General features: G+C 43.3%; 2 protein-coding genes across 4 annotated transcripts in view; one reads left to right on the top strand and one right to left on the bottom strand.

Moving 5' to 3' along the window:
- The window catches only part of LOC101540493 (A-kinase anchor protein 17B), a 34738-nt gene extending 26242 nt beyond the window's left edge, over window positions 1-8496 (top strand). For all 3 annotated transcript variants that reach the window (XM_055121629.1, XM_055121630.1, XM_004614489.2), the window contains 2 exons: window positions 817-1078; window positions 4273-8496. In XM_055121629.1, the coding sequence (XP_054977604.1) occupies window positions 817-1078; window positions 4273-5832 (1822 nt within the window). In that variant the 3' untranslated portion in view covers window positions 5833-8496. The remainder of the gene's footprint in view (window positions 1-816; window positions 1079-4272) is intronic.
- A 2661-nt stretch (window positions 8497-11157) lies between these two features.
- On the bottom strand, window positions 11158-20474 carry PGRMC1 (progesterone receptor membrane component 1). The gene is made up of 3 exons (XM_004614463.2): window positions 20037-20474; window positions 15833-15988; window positions 11158-12421 (listed from the first exon to the last, which is right to left on the bottom strand). Exons 1-3 carry the CDS (start codon window positions 20359-20361, stop codon window positions 12318-12320), a joined length of 585 nt encoding a protein of 194 aa, XP_004614520.2. The 5' UTR covers window positions 20362-20474; the 3' UTR covers window positions 11158-12317.
- Between the last annotated feature and the right edge of the window lie 4835 nt (window positions 20475-25309).

Here is a 25309-nt window from a genome sequence, read left to right as displayed (position 1 = left end):
CATGATACCCTTCAGTTCCATTTAGGGTGCAGCAAACTGCTTGATTTCACCTTTGATTATGGTTTCACATAGTATTCCATGTAAGATACAACTTCTTAATCCATTTGCCAGAAGTTGGGTTTTTGGGTTATTTCTCTATCTGGGCTATTTGTACTAAGTGCTGCAACGTACATAGCTGTGCATATAACTATCCAAATTCAATGTTTTAGCATTTTAGGGGGTAGATGCCAAGAATTGATACCTCTGAGTCATATGGAAGCTCATTTCCTAGTTTTTGGAGAACTTTCTTTTCCATAGGGGCTGAACCAGGCAACATTTCTATTAGCAGTGAATGAGGTTATATGTTTACCACACCCTCACCATTTGTTAAATCTATTGTTTTAATGCATCCAATTGAGCTTCTCAATCCATGACTTTCTTACTTTATTACAAATTACAGGGCTATTGTTTTTATCATAAATTGTCAGTGTCAGACCCTGGGGTTAGCAGCGACATATTCCTGAAAACCTAAATGTTATGTCCTGGCCAGCCAAATGGGGAAGAATGTGTGGGTAGTGAATGTTCAATACAGGTCCATATTGCTGTAGAACTTTTCCATCTGTGACAGACCATGTATATGATCGTTGTTCCAATAAGCTTTTTCCTAGAGTCTGGTGTGTAGTGTGTGATCTCTTCCAGGTGTTTGTACATGCCTTCTCTGACATTTGTACCAGGTCCAAATTACCTAATGATGCATTTCTCAGAACTTATTCCTGTCGTTAAGCGGCACATGACTATAAATACCTTTGGAAGATTTGACTCTTGATCATTGTCTAGAAAAAGAAAAGAGGAGAGGAAAGTCCTAGAAAAGAAGAAGAAGGCCAGGGTCCGGAAACGAGGCCTGGAAGAGAAGGAGAGAAACCGGCTGAGCAAATCAGACAGAGCCAAAGCAGAGTCACCTCAGGAGCCCAACTCTTCTGAAGAGTGGGAGGAGAGGAAATACCTGCTGACTCAGAGGCGGGTGGAGGCCTTTCGTTTGCTCCAGATGCTCCTAAGAAAAATTTCAGGAACGCTCTTTCCCAGTCCTCCTTTGGTCTTGGTAGGTACTGATGGTTCTGAAACACCTCTTTTCCATTTGAGAAGTAGTCTAGGAAAATGAACCCTATGAAAGACCCATCACATTGGCTGGTACTTCTTTCCTATATACTGCTCTATACTAACCCAAGTTATGGGGTTACATAAGGGCACCTCAAATTTCTGATGGAGTGTTATCTCATCCTTACCTTCACAAACACATACACACACTGCATGTGTCTCTAACGTTTTCAAGGATGAAATTATCTAGAGCAATATAACTAGCATTTCTTATTTTTAGTGTTTTGTTTTGTTTTTGGTGTTTGGCCCTGGTGGTGGTCAGGAACTACTTCTTTTTTTATTTTAATATCACGAACCACTTTATTGGAAAAAAAAAAACAGAACGAACAGGTCCTGGGAGATGGCCTACAACATGTGCATGGGGGAGTTGGGTGCCGGCAGCAGCTCGCCCAGTTAAGCCTGCCCCACCTACCACCATCACCTTCACTTCACCTGAACAGGCTCACCTGCAATCAGAGAATTCCTTCAGTCCCCCAAAAGGGCTCTGCAGGTGGCGCGAACACCATGGGTGCCCAGCAGCGTGGTGTCACTTGGTGGCCTGCACCAACCCAACCAGTTTGGCTTAGAAACACTGACCGTGGCCCCGGGCCCTGTGGGGGCACTGCCTCCCCCCAAACGGATGCCTATATTTTTTAATCTACTTTAAATCTCTCAAACTGGGTTAAATCACCCCATATGGGCACTCCTCTTGGTCCTTTCCCCCTCATAACTCCTTGGCTTTATTTGGGGGTGCGGGTGTCGCAGATTCTCAGCCAGCCAGCCCAGTGGACTGATGGGGACTAGGGTCAGAGGCTTCCGTGCTGCTCCCGGGGGATGCCTAGAAGGCACTTGTTGGTCTCAGGGCCATACCTATTGTTGTCTGGGGACTTCTGGCTTACAGCCAGTGTTCATGGGACCACTCGGTCCTGGGTAAGACTGCAGGAAGGCACATGCCTTAAGGCCTGAGTTTTCTCCCCTGCCCTTTTTATTCTAAATTTATAAAAACGAATGGTCCTCTTTTCTGTGGGCAGTATGTACTGGGAGGGAAGACATCTCCAAATTCCCCAAGGATTGCTGAGTGAACAAACTTTTGGGTCTTTCTCTGGCCATTTGTTCGCATTTCCTGAGAGCCACAACATGCCAAGGGACCATTGTAGGTGTTACATATTGGTCCTCATTCAACACTGTCAGGAGCTACTTCTTAGCTCTGTGCTTGAGGATTGCTAACGGAGGTGCTCAGAGGACCATGTGTTGCCAAGGATAAAACCAGGTCCGCTGCATGCAAAGCAAGTGTGTTCAGTCTATTGATCTATCTCTCCAGCCTGAGTTGTTAATTTTTGAAGTTCCTATTGCATATAGAAGAAAATGCTAGGAAGTAGAGACAGACCGGTGGACTGCTAGGTTTGTAGTTTCCCAGTTGAGACCAGACAGATGGCGCAAAGGGCTGGAACTTATGTTTCTCATACAGAGGCCCAGAGTTTGATCCCTAGAACAACATAGACCCCCTAAGCACCAAGCACCACCAGGGTGGCCCAAGTTGACCCAAGCAGTTCTGAATGGCTGGTCAGACAGAATATCACTGGGAATGTACCCAAAGAATGCTGATTACTGTTTAGGAGCTGCCCCCCACGATAAAAACCCTCTGCAGTTTATGTCTATTCATCTGTAGCAGGTTTGTTTGAGAAGGGAGAGGCTTGGACATGTAGCAAGCTCTTGTTAATTTAATCTTAAACTATTTGCTAAAGAACTGCTCACATTGCAGAACAATTGTTTTGTTTGGAGTGTTTCAGCTTGGTGGTTTCTTCACCACCCCCTCCCACTTATCTCCTAAAGACAAGGAATGAATGGCCACTGTGTCAGAGTTCTTTTTGTATATTTGCAACCTTGAACTTAGTGTGGATCATTGTACTGAGTGCAACAGGGATGGGGAAAATCTCACAGCTTCCTTTAGAATAATATAGCTGGATCTGGGGCTGAAGAAATAGCACAGCAGGTAGAGTGTTTGCCTTGCACATGGCCGACCCGGGGTCAATTCCCAGCATCCTATATGGTTCCCTGAGCACCTCCAGGTGTAATTCCTGAGTGCAGAGCCAGGAGTAACCTCTGTGCATCACCAGGTGTGACCCAAAAAGCAAAAAAAAAAAAAAAAACCAAAGCTGTATCTTCTTTACCATTGCTTTAATGACCACACAAGGGGACTCCTTTCCAAGAGTTTGCCTGTCCAATGTGCTTAATTCTTGCCACAAACATTGTCCCACAGATCCCTTCTACTCATATTGCACGGCCCCACTTGTGAACCAAGGTAATAGGTAAACACTGTGACTTGTGTTGGTGAAGCCACAGGGCACATTCTCCCAGCAGCACAAGGTCTGCGGGAAGCACCTTTCATCTGCCCTGTGCTAGGGCCCAGCAGTTAACCTCAAAGTTTCAGCTGTTGTCATACTTTACCCTGACTTACCATCTCACTTGTTTCTTTTAGTTTGTTTGCTTTGGGACCACACCTGCTAGTACTCAGGGCTTAGTCCTGGCTCTATACTCAGGAATCACTTCTATAGGGCTTGTATGGGGTGCTGGGGATCAAACCTGGGCAGGCTGTGTGCAAGGCAAATGCCCTATCCGCTGTACTTATCTCATCACCCCTCTCTTGCTTGTTTCTGTGGTCAGTGACAAGCAGCTCAGAGACACTCATCAGTAAGCCCTAGGAAGAGGCTGGAATAAAAAAAAACCAAGGCTTTTAAACCAGTTGATCCTTTTTGACACACATTTCACCCACCAGTCATTTCTTGTTGGAGAATTTTCTGGGAGGGTGAGAGATCATTTCTTACTTCCTTGTCATAAACCTCACCATAGTAGAATGCCTGGTACAATCGTTGATCAGGGTGTAGATGAATGTCTCAAACCCCATATGCTTGAAGGTAGGTAAAACTCAGTGCTTTCTAATTTATGACTGAACTCTGTAGTAGAAGTGACATTCAGAAGTGATATTCAACGAAGGCATTTAATTTTGTCCCTGCCGCTTCCTTAGTATAGATCCTCACTTGGAGCTGTCCCTGAGGTACTTTGCAATATCTTAAGAATAATACTAGAAACACTGATTTTCTTTGAAATATGTCAGCTGGTTGGTATTTTATGTGCTGTTTTCAACCTTTTTCTTTAAAGGGAGCCACACATCTTAAGTCACAAGAAGCCCATTTTGCAGGTCCCAAGACCAATAGTGCTCTTGGGCACACACTGGAAACTTGGGAGAATAAAGAGTTACATCTTCCATATCTTCCAAAGCAGAACAAAATACCTAAAGACCATGTTGCCAAATTAGGCAAAAAACAGGAAAAGAAAATAATGGTTGATGTACATAAATCTTCCCACCAAGTTGGGGGGAAAAGAGGAAGATATTCACCTCGCAAAGAGACAATGAAAAACATAGCAACTAACAGACGCAATCACAATTTTCTCACTGACCAAGAATCACTGGAGATTAAACTAATTCACCATAATTTTCTTGAAGAAGAAGACCTTAATAAAATTTTATTTGAGCAAGATCATAGCAAGAAATTGAAGGTCTATGAAACAGATGAATTTACTAACTATCTATTAAACCATTATCAAAGTCCAAGTTATACCCGTATCTGCCTTGAACCAAGTTATACAGGTTATCAGTGGAAGAGAGTTGTCTACAGCACAAAAGATGGATTTCAAATTAATTTGAATAAGTTTGATTCTTATTCAACCAATTGCAGATCAGTGCAAAATGTGCAAGGAGAAAAACAAGTTCAAAAGTTTGATTCAGAAATAAAGAGTTCGACTCAGAGTCCTGTGCATACACTACAGAAAAGAGGAAAATGGGGACATTCTAAAGAAAGTGCTGTGGGGTTTCATTACAAAGAAACAGATAATGAAGCTGATCGTCTTTTGCCCCTAACCAAGGAGAAAGGCCATCTTTTGGAAAAGCCCCGTGCCAATGAAGTAAAAAAATTCAGATCCATAAAAGAAAGCCCTGTTTCTTTAAGGAGCAGACCAACAAACATAAACTTTGAATTGAAAGATTTCCTTGAAGAAATTAGTAGTGATTCTGAATACTTTAGTGAAAAAGAAGAGAAGAAGGGGAGTTACAAGGGCAATTACCAGAGTTCCCCCAAAAAGAACTTTCCTGATATTAATAAATTCAACCCTCACTATCAAGAAAAGAGGTCAAATCAGAGGTATTATTCAGAGAGGAAGTATGATTGTGAAGAACCTGTGGGACACAATTTTAGACAACCAGTCAGGAGGGTTAATTATAAAATGGCACAAACACGGCGTGACAATGCTAAGTATTTCAAGAGAAGTGGAGTTTACAAATTCAGAAAGAGAGTAATGCCAGTCATTAACTACATGTTTTATGAAGTTAACTGCTGGGAATACAGTTCCAGTAATTTATTTCATGGCAACACAAGGGAAAGGAGGAGATCTCAAGTTAACACATGTAACCAATACATGACACACAAACTCCCATACATGTCGAAAACATCATACAGATGTGCTAATGGTTTCTATATGGGAAATTTCCCTGAAAGAAAAGCGATTCCATGGCAGTCAGAATATAACAAGGATGTAAGGTTTCAACAGTCTGTGAATCCTAATTATATGCTGAATGATGATTGTAATGTTCAATATAACAGTGATAGCTACACTGACAATAGAAACGACTACAACAGATCATTTTACTTAAAAAATGTTTAGAATATCTCAGCAGGAAGAACAAATAACTTTTAAGAACATGTAAAACAAAATATAGTTGCAAAGTTATATAGCAACAAAAAAAACCAGAGAGAGACAATTAAATGTTTGGGCAACATCAAATGCAAAACATTACTTCTCTTGCCAAACTATAGTGTATAGATTAAAATAGATTGTGGGTCTGTTGGCAAGCTTTGAAAATAAAAACTATGCCAATTCTGAATCTTGGTAAATTTAGTGCTTGCAAATGTGTTTATCTAAGATCTGACACTTTTACAGTTGAACTGCAATGTTTATTTGGTGCCGGAGAAGGGGCCAATTCGCATTGAGAGGAGTTGAGCTACCTTCAATGACTCATTAGCTGTCTTGATGTCATCTGGTATAATTTATTTTCAAACAGGGTAGCAATGAGAAGCTTTTTACATGTATGTTTATTCAATCAGAAATACTGTTCAGGGGCTGGAGTGATAGCACAGCGGGTAGGGCGTTTGCCTTGCACGCGGCCGACCCGGATTCAAATCCCAGCATCCCATATGGTTCCCTGAGCACTGCCAGGAGTAATTCCTGAGTGCAGAGCCAGGAGTAACCCCTGTGCATCGCCGGGTGTGACCCAAAAAGCAAAAAAAAAAAAAAAAGAAATACTGTTCAGCACCAAACTTGCTTGTTATCTAGAAACATAAGTAAATAGAAAGCAACAACAACACACGAGACTTCTTCATGATGTTAGAATATGAACATCCACCACAAGAAAACAGAATATTATTAATACATTAGCAATACTCAAAATTGACATTTAAGAGACAAAGTTTTAGAATAAGAATCTAAAAGAAATCAAAATTTATTTGGGTAGTGGACAATTAGCACCATTTTAAAAGAACACCATGCCATTCCATCATAGAAAAGCAACAATATTAAAGTGGAATAACTGCAAGATTTGCAAAAGAAATTGTCAAAAGATTCTGGCTACCGATAAGGACTGGTTATATGATCCTTTCACTTGGAGTTGGATAACATCAGTTTGTAAAAAGCTATTGTCTGTCCCCAATTTTGTATTTGGACTTTTACAAAACTGGAATAAGTGCTGCCTGAATCCTTAATGTCATGGAGTTTAGAGTGGAGGGCAAAGCCCACATTTTTCTAGCTAGACAAATGCTATGTCTACAGGATTTGTAATATAACATAAGCACTGTACCTTTTTATCTGCCCTTGGACCTCTTGAACAGGTTTATTAATGAAGATATTTTATAGCCTTATACAGCCCTACATTTTGATGCATATCCCACTGGATATGGCCTTATGATGGGGATTTCAGGTGAAGGAAGTGTCCTTTTTCTCCCCCCAATGAAGTTCTAATACCTGTCAATTGCAGACATCTATGAGAATAGATTGCCTGCTACAGGATAAAGTGTTTTTAATCCACAGAAGTAGGTAGGAGAAGCAGCCCTTTCATAAAACATAATTTCTTTCAAGCCATCTTAACTTGCTATTTTGTATAAGAGTGTTGGTGGCTAGAGCCAATGTAAACTGCCAGTTGGTAGGTTGCCTGCAATGACAAGATATGTCGCATGCTCAGAACCAGCCTCTTGAGTAATGTGGTATCTGAAGGGGCTACAAATTTGTGAGTGACAAATCATTTCACTGATCTAATCTAAGCAAAGTATACCAATATGTATCTGCAAAGGTTTAGTAAATGAAAGTACTGTAGCAGATTATTTATTTTATGGCAACCATGAATAACCTGTTGAGTTTCTTATATTCGAGTCTGCTACCAAGCCAGTGACTTGAGTTTGGCTGGGCAAATCTAAAGTTGCTCACAGGGAGAGTGCCTTTTCTCCTCAGTTGACTCACATTGTTTACTCATGTCTAAAGTACTGTCATCCAGGGTGGTCTTGTTAACTACTAACGTTAAGCTAGCTGAGATCTCCCGATCTCCCCAGAGAAATCATGTAAAGTTACAATGCAACACTAACAGCTTGTATTTTGCCAACTTATGGTAACTCCATCTTATTCTCCAATGAGACCCTCCTTATTGTCTTGCATTCCATGTTAGTGAACAACAGAAAGTTATGGGTTTGTCGTAGAAGGCGAAAATGCTGGTTTGAAAAAATCAATGTCAATTTATTCTGTAATTTTATCATTTTTATTTACATAGTTTTAGGGATGTGAAATACTTTTGATGCCCAATAACTGGTGATACAAAAAATAAATTGCAGAATACAGCATGTGAAATTTTTTGTGTGTAATAAAAATGGTGTTAAGTCATTTCTATGTAACATTTTCTCTTTTGTTTACTGAATACTGTCTTGGGGCTGATCAAAAGTAAAATTATGTGTTCTGTGTTTACTTTCTGTATAATCTTAGATTTTTATAAGTCTTGTGGTAATGCAGTCCAGATTTGTGTAAACTTTCTTTGTGTATACCTTGGAAGAACAGTTTATCTTCTATTTTTTAATTTGGCTCAGTAAGAAAGTGAGCTAGAAGCAAAAATATCATAGTCACAGTCTATTAATCAATATTACTATTCTTTGTCATGCTGTTAAGTATTTCCCATCTTTTTTTCTGTTCCTATTAAAAAGAGCTTCAACTTTAAACTCTGTCTTTTAAAAGAAGTGTTTCTGTTTAGGGGATATGTATACTGCTTCACTAATATTGCTTTAATAAATTAAAATTCTGTCAATTGTTGTGTAATTTGTTTGCAATTCCTGAGTAGAAAGCTAAGCAAGCTAGCACTTTTGAAAACAAGATTCAAACGTGTTTTCGTTGCTATAAAATTTTTAAAATGTTAGTTTAAATAAATGCTGGTTATTCCACTCAGGATATTTCTACCTGTATGTAGTAGCTGCTTTGCACTGTTGTTGCCAATCATTTTGGGCATTGTAAAAGAATTATTTAATTCTCAGATACAATCAAAATAAGTTCCTATATTGAATGGAGTCTATTCATTTCCTGCACACATTGGCTAACATGTTGCCCATCTACAATAACATTTTCTATGAAGGTACTCATGTCCAGTTTTAATATTGCCTGGGTGCAACCATCTCCCTTTATGAGGTTCGTTTATGCGAATTGATTATTCAGAACTTGTGAGACCAGTTCTGTTCTCACTTTGATTCCATTGAAATTGTGAATTTAGATGGAAAACTGTCCTCCTTTCAGAAAAGGGTTTATTGGTGCTGTTACCAGGTAGTGACAGGTGCTCTATGGAATTACATCTCATCTATTATTCCCAAAGAAGTGTGAATGTGACTGGTGGACTCTCGTCGGATAAGCTAAGGAACCTCACTTTTGGTCTTTGGTGATCCAAGAGTTAAGTGTATTTTCACAGGAAATATATGTACAGCAAACTGACTGAGTAACTCATACGATAGGCATACCGTACCTTAAAGTACAATATGAGAATATTAGCCCTTCAGAGCTGAAACGAAACTGGGTTCAAAGAGCTTTTTGAGATAGCCAGGACTGTCTGGATGCTTGGTCTGAGGCTGGCATTTCTGTGGTTGGCCCTGTGAATAAAAGTGACCCAGTGCAGAGAAGTCGCAGATAGGAATGCTGTTTCTGATCCGTTGATACTGGTAGTGAGAAGAAGACGTACGCATAGGCTGGATGAAAGCAGGTGGTGAGCAAAAAGATGTCCCTTCTGCCACCTACCCCACAGTCCTGGTGTTTATATCCCCTACTCCCTCTCCAATGCCACATTTTATATAATAAGGCTCATGAATATGTTTTGCGGGGTTTGAGAACTTTTTAGATCCAATTCCTGTTATGGCACTATTCCTTAGCAGGAAATCAACACAGTGTTAGTTTGGTTCTGAATTGAGAGGAATTGGGCTCTTTGGGATTGCAGTTTGAACCACCCAGGACATTTTCCTCTTGGCAACAGACAAGCCTCTGGAATTGTAAATGGAGTAGCCTAATCTGCACATGGAAATGAGATTTCAGGCTGCAAAGGTGGCCAAGCCTCCCTCTCCCCCACTTCCTTTCCTAATCTTAAGATTTAACTAGCTGCTCAGTCCAAATAGGCAACTTGATTCCTTTGTTGAAGGAAGAAGCCTTGTGGGGGGGGGGGCGCTGGGTGGGGCTGGAAGGGCACATTCAAAACCAAGAAAGCAGGCAACAGGATTCAATATAATCTAACAGAAAAGAAAACCTGGGAGGCTTCTTTGGTTTAGAGTCCATTTCTTTTCTGTTCTACAAGGTAGGGCAAAACACCAAAATTCAGACTAACATTATACGACCAACTGCATATGCAGATCTGATGTTCTCTGTCATGAAGTGAAATAACTTCGTTATTTCAGATCCCTGAATACTTTCATGAGCAAATGATACCTTAAAAGAAAATCACAGCGTGATCATTCCCAGATATTATTATCATCCTGGTCTCTTCCTCTATCTTACCTATCCTAGGGTTAAAAGTAGGTAAAGGGATATTCTTGATAACCTTTCAGTATCAATAATGCAAACCACAATGCCTAAAAGGAGAGAGAGAGAGAGAGAGAGAGAGAGAGAGAGAGAGAGAGAGGAGAGAGAAAAGTGCCTTTCCATAGAGGCAGGCAGGGGGTGGGGGTGGGGGTTTGATGGGAGGGAACCGGGGACATTGGTGCTGAGAAATGTACACTGGTGGAAGGATGGGTGTTGGAATACTGTATCCAATCAGGAACAGCCTTGTAAGGGTCCATCTTTGTAAGTGATTGAATAAAAAAGTTTTTTAAAAAATTGAAAGACAATCCATAAAACCCTTTAACACATGGTAACAATCCCACTAGTGCAGTTGCCCCTTCATAATCTTGCCACAGATCTCAATGCCCAGTCTACCTTGTTTGAGTTTATAAAGTTCTGACATAAGAGCCAGAATTGGAAGTTACAAAAATTCTATGAGCTGTGAGTGGGGTTCAGTGATAGTAAGTATTGCTTTACATGTGTGAGGCAGTGGGATTGATACCCAGCACAATTTGGTAAGTAAATCCACGATTTTCTTGGTAGGGGGTGGGAGTCAGCACGGAAAATATCCTGATGGTGTTCAGGGGATACTCCTGTTACAGTGCTCAGAATCCCACAACCCCATGTAGTCCTGGTGCTCTAACTTGGGGTTCCCATTGTAGATTCAGTCCTTTGAGCTATCTTCCTGGTCTTCTTCACTAATTCTTAACATTACAACTTATTATCTAGTGTGAGACATCTATGAACTTTTACTCCTGGAGTTGTTTAGAATACCAATTCAATTCCACCCCCCCAAAAAAAAATCACTTCAGAAGTAAAACATCCTTTTAACTGTGTTTGAATCTGGTTCCTTAGATTCAGTCTTAAGAAACAAAACAACCCACCACACTGTTGTGTATAACCATTTTATTAACTGACCAAAGCACTTAATTTTGTTTTCTGATTTGAGGTAAAACCATTAAACACGGTTCACAACAAAATACACTAACTACAATTACAAGAGTTTGAAACTGCACTAGTTGTTCATGTAATACTTTTACAAACTCATACAACTGTATAGTCTACTTAAGCTAAGTTTGTTAACCAAAAGACTGATAGCAAAGACCTAGACACTTTACTACTCTTGTAGTGGCTATAAGCTTTGTAACACCAGAGGAACTGTCACCTTATGAATAAACGTTAGAAACCTCTTGCCTAGTGAAGTGGGTGGGTTCCTCATTCTTTAGCAGTACGCACAATGCACAAAGGCTCCTGGGGGAGCAAACACACCTGTTCCCCATTCCTGTTTCACCTGCCCTTCCACCTCTCTCATGGCTAGTAACGACAGTCCCACACCTTGTACATGGGGATGGGGAAGACAGTTCTACCAACTTCTTTTAAGTGAGCCAAGTGATTTTTTTCCCAAAGCTTTCTTTCGAAGGTTCATATTTGGTTTCCAGTCTCCCTGCAAATAACTGTTCACCAGGGCATCTGTGTCCAACAGACAATGAAGCAATTGGGACACCCACTAACCTAAGTTTCTCTCAACAGAGCCCAGCTTGGAGCGTCACCATCTCACTGCACAGTCCTGCCTAATCAATACCAAAAGCCTGAGAACACTGCAGACTTGCCTTAGAGGTAGAAAACACCATAAATCATGCAGTGAGGTCAATTGAGAAATAAGGGATTTGCTGTCTCTAGGGAGCATCACGATGAAGTTAATCCTTGGGATCTGGCGCATTAAAACTTCCTTTAAAAACTGGTTTGGGGGACTGGTCACTCTGGAAAAACCAACTCCAACTCCACCTGCACTCACTACAGATAGAAGAAAAAAGTTAATAGCATCTGTATGTCAACCCTGTAGTTCACTTTCTGGCTCCTTGACACACAAGATTATCATGCAGTCTAGACAGAAGTTAATTTTATCAGGGACACTAGTGATGTTCATTCAAAAATCTTACAGCAGGTTCAAAACTTCTCTAAATATTGAAATCACCATGTTTTAAAGACAGACTGGAATGTTACAAATGATTCTGCAAAATACAAAAATAGATATGCTTCCACAGAATGCTTTAATCATTTTTCCGTGCATTCTCCTCTTTGGGTTCTTCATCATCTGAGTACACGGTGGGTTTCTCCCCCTCCTTCAGCAGTTTGCCCACGTGATGATACTTGACTAGATGGAGAGAAAGAAAATACCAATAATCATTCTCAAGCTTTGTTAAGAAGCCCTGCCACCTTTTCACATTATAGCACTTATGCAGACCTACAATCGAGTCCATGGTGTGCCAGGCTTCTGAGGGGATTAAAAGGAGGGATTAACAGCACTGTCTTTGCCAACAAGAAATTAGAGAGTTTTGTTCAGAAGGCAGCAATATAAAACAGCAATATGGAACAGTGAGCATAAAGTTAAGGGAAAAGAGGGTTGTGATCTTGGACAAGAGAGTGGAGCTGAGTGAGGGTTTCTTAAGGGTTGGGAGGGTAGGGGCATTTGGAGAGTGTGAAGGATTTGGGGAAGATTTCCAGAAAGGGGAAATGCTGTGCAAAGGCATGCAAGAGAGCTGAAACTTACCTAGGGAGCAATAAAGAGACAAAGTGGGTAAGAGGAGAGCGAGGAATTACGGGTGATTCAGCAGCATGGGGAAATGTGAAGTAGGTGGAAAGCCAGATTGAGGAGTTTGTAGTGGCAAAGGGCACTGACAGTTTACAATAAAGGGATGACATAGTAAAATAGAGTTTTAGCAACAACAGCATCACTGTGGTATAAGGCAGGTTATAGTAAGGAGCCAATCAGAAGCAGGGCAAACAGGATGCATCTCTGGGGCTCCAGAGCCAGGAGCAGGGATTGAGATAAGAAAGGAAGCAAGTTGCTGGAAAGGAAAAGTGAAAGCATGAGTTAGGAAAGGAAAAACTATAGGGGCCCTGAACAGAAATAGGGGCTGTGGAAAGGGAGCTACTCTGGAGGGACCCAGGACAGGAGATACACATGAGGAATGAGAGAAGAATGAGAGAAGTGAGGTTAGTATTGGCCAGAAGTTGGTCCCTGGCAACTCAGAGCAAGGATGTTCAAACCACTTGGGGAGGGAAGGGTGTGACCCATATTAAGAAGATTTGGAGAAGAAATGAAGTGGTGTTTGGAGACAAGTTGCCTGAGAGTGAAGGGAAGTAATGTTAAGAGTTGAGGGCAGTGGTTTTCAACTGCTACTCGATAGCTCTAGGAGATGGAGATACTATGCACTGACAAGGGGGAAAGCTTTGCATGGCTACAGGCAGTGGTAAAGGAGCAGGGCAGCCCTGGAATGCTGAAGAACAGATTTGTCAAGAATCCAAAGCAGATTTTTTTTTGCTTTTTGGGTCACACCCGGTGATGTACAGGGATTACTCCTGGCACATGCACTCAGGAATCACTCCTGGCGGTGCTCAGGGGACCATATGGGATGCTGGGAATCGAACCTGGGTCGACCGGGTGCAAGGCAAATGCCCTACCCACTGTGCTATCGCTCCAGCCCCCCAAAGCAGATTTTTAAAAGATATGAGAAGGGACCGAGTGAGAAACCATTATCACTAATGACTATGTTCTGGCCAACAAGTTACTGCAGGGTTAAGAATCTCAATGTCGGGGCTGGAGTAATAGCACAGCAGGTAGGGCATTTGCCTTGCACGTGGCCGACCCGGGTTCGATTCCCAGCATCCTATATGGTCCCCTGAGCACCGTCGGGGTGATTCCTGAGTGCAGAGCCAGGAGTAAGCCCTATGCATTGCTGGGTGTGACCCAAAAAGAAAAAAAAAAGAATCTCAATGTCAGGGCTAGAGCAATAGCACAGCAGGTAGGACGTTTGCCTTGCACGTGGCCAACTGGGTTCAATTCCCAGCATCCTTTATCATCCCCTGAGCACCTCCAGAAGTAATTTCTTAGTGAAAAGCCAGGAGTAACCCCTGTGCATCACTAGGTGTGACCCAAAAAGCAAAAAAAAAATAGTTGTGACAGCAGTTAGGTACTTGCCTTGCACGGGGCCAACCTGAGTTCAATCCCCAGCACCCCATATCCTGATCCTCCCCTGATTGTCACCAGAAGTAATTTTTGAGTGCAGAGCCAGTAGTAAGCCCTGAGCACTGCCAGGTGTGGACCAAAACCAAAACAAAACAAAAATCTCAATGTCTCCTGAGCACTGCCAGGAGTAATTCCTGAGCATTGCTGAGTGTGGCCACCAAACCAAACCAAACAAAAAAGAATCTCAATGTCAGAGGCTAAGAGGCTCCTCTTTCGGAATATGGGTGGGAATTAAGAGTAACCAACCTGTCCAACCAGGTAACTGGAGCTGCCTTTGTGTGAAATAATCATCAGGAACAATTGAAACTTCCCTTTGTGAACATATTACAAAGGTCCCTAAGGTACCCGGTATCGTGTAAGACAAATAAAAGCTGAGCGGTAGCTGAGAAACCTGCCTTAAGGGAATCCATACCTGCAGTGAACGAAGCTGAGGTATACTAGTAGTCTTTGGGGGCAATGCTTAGTTTAAGGGGGAGGGCTAGGGTTTTACCCCACTGAGATAGGCATGTCCCTAGGAAATAAATTTTAGTAAGTTACGGTGATAACTCATTGGATACATATGGGAGAATCTATTACTATGGTCACTCTTCCAGTGCAGAGCAGGGATTATTAGGTTAGCTAGCTAAACGGTGTTTTCAAAGTAAAAGACAATGCCCATAAAATTGAAAGCTACACTTAGTCTGGGATCCAAACTCTAAAGGTAGAGCCATATCTGGCTAATTATTAATCCAGAAAGAAATCTCCCTGATACCAGCGTTATTAAAAAAAACACGCTTGGATCAGGCCCCCCACAAACAGCATTGCTGAACTCATTGTTAAAGAGCAGCAAACAGTGACACTTGAAATGAAAAATCTCTAAAGAGATGGTCAGGGTCCTTAAACACTGTTTCATCTCGTTCACTCAATGCTTGACAGTGAAAACGAACCAACAATAACTTGGAAGACAGGGGTTTCAGTTAAGTCCCACTCATCGGTTCTCAAAAGTTGAACTTAACTCCTAGACGCGGTAATGCCAGGTCAAATTTTCTGCTCACATTTAAAAATTGGAGACACCACTCTGATGCAGTAGAAGTGTTGCCTGTACATGAGGCCTAGAACTTGGTTCAATGAGACAGCTAGAGAAGTTGCTCTGTAAAATATGAACTTTCTATTCTTCTACAGATAAATTGGCTGCTTTTAGATATCAAACACTGTAGGAGGGCTGGTAAAAATACCCGTCTGTAACCACTACGGTCACTCTCCTTTCCCCACCCACCAAGCACCCTGTGTTTAATCTATGCAACCCTCTCAAAAACTGGAAAACAAAACCTCAAACCTAAGCTTCCATTGAGAGCTAACTTAAAGTTGGTACACAGTCATGGCCAAGTGACTCAGCACTGCTGCAATTACTTGAAGTCATGCACTTGATCCGCCCAAGATCCGGAGAGCCTATCAGAATGTTCCCAAGTTTCAAGCTGCTTAGTAATAACTATTGTCCTGCCACGAATCCCTTTACTGGTAGAAATTTGATCCGGACACAATTTGAAAAATGCTTACAAGTGAACTGAGAGTCCCAGTCATTCAGGGTCTCCTGCTGGGCAGGAGTGAGGTCGGAAAGGTCATCATACTCATCCTTCAGCACTTCCTTATCCAGGCAGAAGGTGGCAAGTCCCCTGGATGCGTCTCTTCCGGCAAAGACCCCATAGGGCCCCTCTTTAAAAACAAAACAGAAAAACAAAGACCAGTGTGTTATTAGGTGATCGACTTCTCTGGTTCATACACAGAAAACAGCTTCCTAGCCAACACATTCCTCTTTGGGATGAGTAACTTCCATTATGAAACCATAAGTGGTATTGACATTTGATCCTCATCTACTAGATGCAGACAGATCTGCTACCATTAAAACTAAGATTTAAAATCAAACTAGGTATCCAACATCAGGTAAGTGGATCACGAAGATGCAGTATATATATATATATATATATATATATATATATATATATATATATATTAGAATACTACACAGCTGTAAGGGATGATGAATGCATGAAATTTGTGTCAACATGGATTGAACTGGAAGACATCATATTAAATGAAATAAACCAGAAGAAAGGATTAAATAGGATGATATCACAAATATGTGGTATTTAGAAAAACTGGATGAGGGAATGTGATATTTTAAAGGGAGTGTGCCCAGATCAACCTTGGTCCTAGTGTATAGGGAGGAGGAATAGAAAAAAATAGTTGAGAAGCAATGGGGGATAGGTCAGGGGATTGAGGTACAAAGGTGGTAGTTAAGGAATGATAGAGCCAAATATCCAAACCACAGAGTCAACAACACTGAAATCAAGAGTCCCAAACTTTAACTGAACTTAACAAGGTGTCTGTCAAGAGAAGGCAGGCTGAGGGGGGCAGATATGGTAGGGAACCTGGGAACATTGGTGGAGGGAAGTTGACACTGGTGGTGGTGTTGAGATTGGTACTGCACCACTGTGTGTCTTAAACACAACCATGAATAACTTTGTAAATCACATTGCGTCAATTAAAAAATGAAACTTTTAAATAAGTCAACTAAATCAAGAGCTCAATATTATCATGCAGCTCCTGTGAATTTCACAGAGCAAAAAAAAAAAAAACAATTTAAAAAGCCACATTCCATCCATGAATGCCTATCTTCTGTGGTAGCTGTACAGAATGATCCAAGATAATACTGAGTCCATAGGTCAGAATTCAACTTTGGGACATTGAACTTGGACGCCTGGCTCTGTATTCTACATACTTGGTGTACTCCAGTGAAAGTTGATAATTTAATGAACACTAAGGCATACATGAAGATGCTTCCCTACAAATGTCTACTGAGAGGTCTTCATGAGTCAAATATATAGAGATCTTTGGCTACTAGACTATGTTAAACATTAACATGTGGCATCTGCAGTAGTCTTTTTTATGAGTATCCAATGAATCAGAAAACTATCCATGTGTTACATAATCTTCTGTCAATAAAGAGATGGCACAGAGAACACCAGCTCTGTCACTGGTCTGTGGTAGCCATGAAGACTGAATAATGCTGATAATTTCAGGGGGAAAACGACTAATGAATCAATGGGTCAAAATACCTCTATAAAACATTATAATTTACATTATACCACATTTTTTCTGCAGGGAGGAACGAATAATTCTGGAGGTAAAGTTGCTATTTAGACATTTAAATATTGCACAATGAGAAGAATCCGGTGTACTTTAAACGCTGTTTCCCCAAAGACAGACTGAGTATGTAACCCTGGCATTAGTGTTTGTAAGTAATCACCATGCCAAATATGAGAATGGATCAAGTTTCAATATACTTAGTCACCTGAAACCTCAACCCAGGGACATTTTTTTCCCCCTTTCCTTTTTTCCTTTTTTCTCTTTTACCAACTAGACAAAATATATGATCAACTTTTAAAGGCAAGTCAGGTTGAAAAGAATTGTTTTCTTTTGGTTGTAGATGGAACCGAGGGCCTCAGGCATCAAGGGTGGTACTCTGCAACACAGCCGTTATCACTGAACCCCAAAATGGTTACTCCTTACCAACAATATATGCTACACCAAGTGAACTAGAAGTTCAAAAACCTTGGGCTTTCACAAATACATACATTTAGTGGACATTGTCGCATCTAGTGCTTGAAAATAGGCCAACTGTGCTGGTTTTGGATCCACCATGTCTGAAATTATGGTCACAGAACACTTAAAACACAGCCTCAGGGGAGCATAAAGTCTGGAGAAGGGAGAGGGGATGTCTCGGGACAGTATTCACTGCAATGTGTATTCAAGAGAAGCTGAGCTTTGTGAGCAGAAATCTTTGCCCAATTTAGTCTATTCTCATTGCTCCCCCAGTGCCAGGCTTAGAATAATGGACATTTAAATAATGCATTTTAAGGGATCCTAACAGGAAGCATCGTCTTCACCGACTCACAGGATGATGGTGCAGGCCAGGGACTTGAGATTCCCACAATGGGAATCCTTATCATTTTCCAAAAAGGCACAGCTAATGCCCAGACCGCCAATTTTTACACCAGTTCTCATCAGTGATCCAATCAGGACTAGAACCCTAGCGGTCTGACTCATTTGGTATCTCTATGCACAGGCCTAACCTCCCTGCTCAAGGACTCTGTAAACCACAACATGATGATACATGTGTTCTGACTATTTTATGGTATAACTCCGTATCTACAGAAGTATTTACATGATCATGTTTACTGGCAGCGCTTCTAGGTGACAAACAATACAGGTGCATGCTTCAAGTCCAGTCACATGCCCAGAGAAAGTAGATCTACTGACCTCAAGAAAAACCTGCTAGGTGGACTTAAGAACCTTAATACATCTGGTTTTGATTCTTTGGAGGGGGGAGAGTAAGACAAAGCGAGACTGGGTATGACTGAATTGGGCCTTCTACATGCCTCTCTTCAGGAAGGCTGGGGTGTGGGGAAAGAAAAAGCACAGGTTAAAGTGGACACATTCCAGAGCTCCCTTTTTTTTTTTTAGTCCACATTGAAGGAGGTAAAAATCTCTCTCCTCCAAATATTCTATCAGATAAGTCTCTCCAAACTGGCTGCTTCTCAAATTCAAGTGGTGGATCCCTGCTAAAAGACAAATTTTTGGAAATCATGCCCCTACAAACACCATATAAACAGGTGGTGTCTGGTGGTTGGGCCCCAGAATCTGTACTTCTCTCTCAGGGGCATCGTGATTTTGCTTCTCAGTCAGGCTTGGAAATGGGTCTTTGAGGTCCCTTCCTGCTTGCCCCCTGAAACGGCTCAGCAGCCCCCTAACTCCCTCTTTCTTCCTGGTGTTTCCTGCAGTCCCAAGCACTCTTCCCTAGACCCCCTTTGGTTTCCCAGGATCCTCACACCATTTCAAACAATTGGGGGGGTTGGGAGGGTCATCTCGTCCTTTCTCCGCAGCCATGGACCAAAATGTCAAAAGCACTTCCAGCTTCAAGTCTCCTCCACCCCCTCTCCCCCGCCCGCGGCGGAACCTCCCACGGTCTCCCCCTCCCACCTTACACTCTGCCACGGAAGCCGCGCGCGCACACATACCCACAGATGCCACACACACACCTGACACACGCCACGTTCGCAGCGCGCGTGCCCGGCACATCCCTCACCTCTTCGCAGGATACTTCTACCTGCGGCCGATCCCGTCTCCGCCCCCCCATCCCACCCCCCCTCCAAACGCGCGCGCGCACCCAAACACACACACAGGCACGCACACACACTGTTCCACGGCTACACCCTCCGCCCCCCCCCCCGCCCCGGCGTCAGCAGCCTTGGCGTCTCCTCCGCCTCTGGACCTCCCTCCTCCCGCTGCCCAGCCCCGGTCTCCGGTGAGACGCTCTCGGTCCCTTTTCCCTGATCGAATCCGCTCCCCTTCCCGGGAGCCCCTAGCCCCGGCACCCCGGGACCCTGCGCTGTCGTCCCTCTTCCCAGGTTCGCCGGGTTCCCCCCCCCCATCCCGCCTCCAGGCGGGAATGCCAGAAGCGTTTCTGCTCCAACCGCCGGCCCGGCGCGGGCGGCACAGACGGGGGGGGGGGGGGTCGGGGCCCCCTCCACTGCCTCTCGGCCCCGGCCCGCGCTCCCCGGCTCGCCTCTATTCTTCTTCCCTCGGCGGGGGACGGCCCAGCTCCCCCACCCCGGGGTTACCAGGTCCCAGCCCCCCCCCGCCCAGCCTTTCTTTTGTCTCTGCGCCCCCCTGGGGAGTAGCGGGGGGGGACCCTGCGTACCCGGGCCGTAGAACTTGCGGCCCTTGGTCACGTCGAACACCTTGCCGTTGATGGCCATGAGGATGCGCGGGTCCTGGACGCCGTCGTAGCGCCGCAGTTCGGCCGGGGTGAAGTCGCGCCGCTTGAGGCGGGGCAGCTGGGGCGGCTCGTCGTCGTCGCCGTCGCCGGCCGCCGGCTGGTCCCCGCGCACGATCTTGTAGAGCAGGAAGATGCAGAGGCCGAGCAGCAGCAGGTTGAGCGGCGACGTGAAGATCTCGTTCAGCAGCCCGCCGCCTTCCAGCTCGCCGGCCTCCGCGCTGGTCGCCGCCACCTCCTCGGCAGCCATGATCTCCAGAGAGAGCAAAGGTTGGGCGGGCTGGGGCTCCGGAACTCGCGGCTTCCTCCTCCCTCTCGGCGAGCGAGTGGCGCGCCGAGCTCCGAGGACCCGACTAGGCGGCGAGGGGCGGGGCTGGGGCGGGGCCTGACAGCCACGCCTCTCCCGAGCGCCAACGCGATGGGATTGGCTGCGCTCCCGGTCACGCCCTCTTCAGGGTCTTGGCGCATGCTGGCCCCGCCCAGCTCGGCTCCCCTCGGACTCGTGGCTCCCCTCCCCCGCAGCCCGGCGGGGCCGGAGCTTGGAGCCCACCCCTCAAGGCCTACCTGGGAGACCCACTCCTACTCCAGCCTGGCGCCGTCCTCAAGTCAGCACAGCAAGATGGCACGCAGCTCTCCTCCAGACGCCCACTTACCTCTAGCGCAGATCCCCCCCTAGCAGAGTCGGGCCTTTTCTGGGCGCTGGGTAACACCCTCCTTCCACCACCTGATGCGCGCCCAGCATCCGTTCTGTTGCTCTGCCTTCAGACTTGTTCCAGCCTCTCATCCTGACGTCTTTTCCCCCTTGGCTTTCTCTGGCTTTGGCTGAAACTAGGAGATTCTTTTAGGAGCTCCATTTCTACCTGAGAGACCTAGAGTATCCATTTTTTATCTTAAGCATCCCCATTTATTAGCCTCGATGACGCTTCCCCAACTCTTTCCCCCCCCCAACAGGACGGACAGACAGACCCCCAAGGGATAGCGGAAGTCAACGCACACCGGTCCTGACAGAACCAGTCTCCTCATTACTTGGAGTTCATTCTAGAGAACCGAAATCATTTATTGCAACCACAACCCCAACGCACCAGCAAAGCAATGTTCTGTCATGCCTATTTTTCCCTCGTTAGTAACGACCAAAGTTTCTTTCCGGGACTGATTTAAAGTGTGTCTAGACGTAGCCCCCACAGTAACCGTTGCCTGAGCCCGGATGGAGTGGGAGTTGAGATCTTAGGTATTTTATTAAGCCTTGCATGAGCTAATGGGCTGCAGGGGGCAGGCTCCGGTGCCCTTTGGAGCTCTAATCTGGCCTCCCTCTGACTGAGGCAGAAGAAGGGGAGCAACAGAAAGAGTAAATACGGAGAGTGGGGAAATAATTCAAACCAAGCCATGCATACTTCTAAAGCCCGGAGCAGTATTTTTCCATCCAGAGTTCTCTTTGCTTGCACAGAATTTTCTCCCCCTCCCAATACGCAGGAGACTCGAGAGAATTGGTTTCTTACCTCAGAATTCTAAAAATTTCTAGCACAAACAGCTTCCACCCCTGCCCCCACCCCATCTTCTTAAATAATTTAAGAGGGCATCTGAGCTGAACAATCTTTAAATCGAGCCCACACTTTTTTTTTTCACAGATCTAAATTTAGGATGAGCTGAAATGGCCCTTCCAGATCTCTTGTCAAAATTCTTCAGTTTAATCAAGTGAAGAGACTCATACTATGGGCACTCCACTTTATTTGGTATCTAATCACCTTAAAATACACACACAGGCTATATGACCAATATATGAAAGACCCAACCAACTTGTGAAAAATATTTTCATCAGCAAATAATGGGACAAGGTTTAATATCTTTTAAATGCATCTTCTAATTGTTGGGGAAATTAGTAAGGTGCTAGGAATAGGTAATTTAGAGAAGAGACAATACCACTGATGAACAAATGTAAAGAATGTTGTGTTACTAGTAGTGAAAAATGAAAAGTCCACTGTCTCCTACGACTATCTTATTTGAAAGACTAAGAAAGGCTGACTAGAAATAGTGCTGACGTTCATATACAGAGTTAGGGGAAAGTAGAAATTAGCAGAAGCTGTCATCCATAGAAACAGTGTCTATTCACTGCTCACATCTAGAAATCTACACTTTTTTGTAATGTTTTGTTTGGGGAACACACCCTGGGGTACTGTAGCTCCTTCGGTCTTGGTGCCAATAGGTAGGAGCAGTGCTTGGGAATTTTGAGATGCTGGATATCAAATCTGGGTGTCATGCAAAATGTGCCCCAGAGCTTGGACCTCTGTCCGTAGTTATGAAATCTACTTCTTGTGTATATGGTTTCTTAAAATTTGGTTCTTGGCCAATACCTGCACATCTTCAAGGCTTATTCCAGGCTCTGTGCTCAGGGATCACTTCTGGTTGTGCTCAGGAGACCATACATGGTGCCAGGGATCAAATTGGCATAAGCCACGAGGAACGCAAGCACCTTAACCCATGTACTATCTTTCTAGTTCTGAAATATATTTTTCATTTCCATAATTCCACCTCTAGGAATAAATTTCCAGGAACTATTTAGAAGTTCAAACAAAGATATTCTATTTCTAAGATGCTTATTAGAGGATATATTAATATTGGAAAATGGAAATAATCTAAGTAGTAAACTTGAAGAAACAGTGAAGTAACCCACTTTGACTTTGAGGTGTGGCAAAACCATAAAATGGCATTTGTTACAGTCATCCAAGTATGATGAGGGGTGCCAGAAGAGATAGTACTGGAGTAAGATGCTTGCATTGCATGTGGCTGACCTGTGTTCAATCCCCAGCACCATATTCCCACATCCCCTGATCCTTGCTAGGAGTTATCCCTGAGCACAGATACAGGGGTAAACCTTGAGCACAGCGGGGTATGACCCCAAGGTCCTAAAAACAAACAAAAAACCCCTTAACATCATGAGAGCTTGAGAGATAGCTCTAGTCACAGAACATATGTTTAGCACATCAGAGGCCCTGAGTTCAGTCCCCAAATCACTCCCCCATGACATACTTGCCTCTTCTCCTTCAGGTTTGTGTGTAGCCTCTATTAAAAGAAAACCAAAAATGGGGTTAGAGAAAATAGTATAGTGGGTAAGGCCCTTACCTTGTATGCAGCCAACCCAGGTTTGATCCCCAATATCCCATATGGTCCCCTGAACCTTGCCAGGGGTGATTCCTGATTACAGATCCAAGAGTTACCCCCTGAGCGGCCCAAAAACAAACAAGAAAAAAAAACAAATATTATCATGACAAGGAAAAATGTTTTAAGAGAGAAAAACAGGATATAGTGCTAAATTCTACTTGGTAAAAAACAGGTTTCCTGTGAGTAAACATAACTGTTATGATCATTAGTTTCTTCTTCCACTTTTCTACATTTTTCATAATGAGCCCATGTCACTTTCAGCCTCAGAAAAATGTGGTTTATTGCTTTTCTGAGAAAAGAAGGTAAAGGAGGAATACATGCTGAATTTCACAAACTTAAACAACATATATGATTATAAACACAAACTCATTTCTCCTTAGCTCCCTCAACAGTCTTAAAATCAGGCCCACACTTTCACTGTGTGGTTTTGATAGCCCTGCAGATGCCTGGAACACACGTGCTCGCATGCGCGCGCGCGCACACACACACACACACACACATGCACATTCACACACAGATTTTGTTTTACAAGCCTCAGGCCTGTGGTTTTGTTTCAAAATAATTCTGAAGTAGGAATTGGGGTAGTGGTGGTGGGAGGGAGACTGGGAAAATTGGTGGAAGAGAATGGGCACTGGTGGAGGGATGGATATCAAATACAAACATGAAAGTTCATACGTTTGTAACTGTGCCCCCACAGTGATTTACTAATAAAATTTTAAAAAATAAAAATAAGAATTCTGAAGGACTAACTTATAAAAAAGAACAAATAAGAAATAAATCTCTTTTTTCTAAAAGAGAGCAGCAGAATAAAAAATAATAATAAAGAACAAGTTATTGGCTTCCACCTAGATAACTACTTTTAGATATTTTAAAAGTCACATTTGTTTAAGATTATAAAAATGCAAATTATGGAAAGATATAAAAGGTGAATTAAAGTCTCTCTCCTCACCCTCTTCTCAGAGATAATTACTGTTAACACTGGGGGGAACATCAGATAAAGACAAATACAATGTGATATCTCTTATATGATCAAGAGAATGGAATGGTGGTTCCAGAGCTGGAGAGGTAAGGATGGTGGCAGGGAATAGGACAATTTTAAAGTAGAGACACTGTAGCACTGTAGCACTGTCCTCCCGTTGTTCATCGATTTGCTCGAGCGGGCACCAGTAACATCTCATTGAGATACACTATAGAGCTAGCTAATTTTTTTTGAAGTAAACAGATTTTATTTAGAGGTCTTCGAGGGGAAGAGGAAGGGATAAAAGAGAGGGAATAGTAATAATAACGCGCTCAAGAGAGAACGCGGGGCTTCTCCAAGGGTGGAGAGAGATCTACACACATCCTAGCACTGGACACGAAAGCATGAAAGTACACATCTCAAGAGGGAAGATGCGGGCGACACATGTGCTCGGCCACGTGGGCGCAAGCAGCACATGGGCTCAGGCAGCATATGCTGCAGAGTTAGCTAATCTTAAGTAGATATTTTAGAAATTTAACACACAGTCCAGTGATTATTTATAATAAATCTGTGTTATAACTGTTAGAGAATAGATCTGTGAACTTAGTGACTAGATCTGTATATCCCAAAGTGGGTGATAAAGGGGAGCTGAACAATGTGTGTGTGTGTGTGGGGGGGTAATCTTGATGCAGTTGGGGGGAGGGTGCTATTATTTTCTTCTCTCATAAAAGTTAGATTTCCAGGGGCCATGTGATGATTTTACAAGCCCAAAAAGGTGGTGGTAGACCAAATAAGTTGGGCCCCTCTAGACTAGATCTTAAGATTTTTTTTTTTTGGTATTTAGGCCATAACTGGCAGTGCTCAGGGATTCCCTCTGGCGGGGCTTGGGGGACCATATGGGGTTGTCTGGTATCAAACCTGGATCTGCCTATGCAAGAAAAGTGCCTTGCCCATTATACTAGCTTTCTGGCTTGTGGCCTAGATCTTGATGCTAACCACCCCCAGGAGAAGTCACTGTGATAGGACCAAGGTGTTAGATATGGTTACACTGGCAGTCATTTTGCAATATAAATCAACAACAAAT

Source organism: Sorex araneus, chromosome X (genome assembly GCF_027595985.1).
Source record: "Sorex araneus isolate mSorAra2 chromosome X, mSorAra2.pri, whole genome shotgun sequence".
NCBI classification, from domain to species: domain Eukaryota; kingdom Metazoa; phylum Chordata; class Mammalia; order Eulipotyphla; family Soricidae; genus Sorex; species Sorex araneus.
This window is presented reverse-complemented; position numbering and strand designations above follow the sequence as displayed.

Bases quoted from the DNA above. Each gene is read 5' to 3' on its own strand.
- PGRMC1 (XM_004614463.2), bottom strand. From the start codon at position 20,361: ATGGCTGCCGAGGAGGTGGCGGCGACCAGCGCGGAGGCCGGCGAGCTG. The intron at 15,989-20,036 runs GTACGCAGGGTC...TTGTTTTTAAAG, and splicing joins CCGCAAGTTCTACGGCCCGG to AGGGGCCCTATGGGGTCTTT. The intron at 12,422-15,832 runs GTAAGCATTTTT...CTCTCCATCTAG, and splicing joins CTGGGACTCTCAGTTCACTT to TCAAGTATCATCACGTGGGC.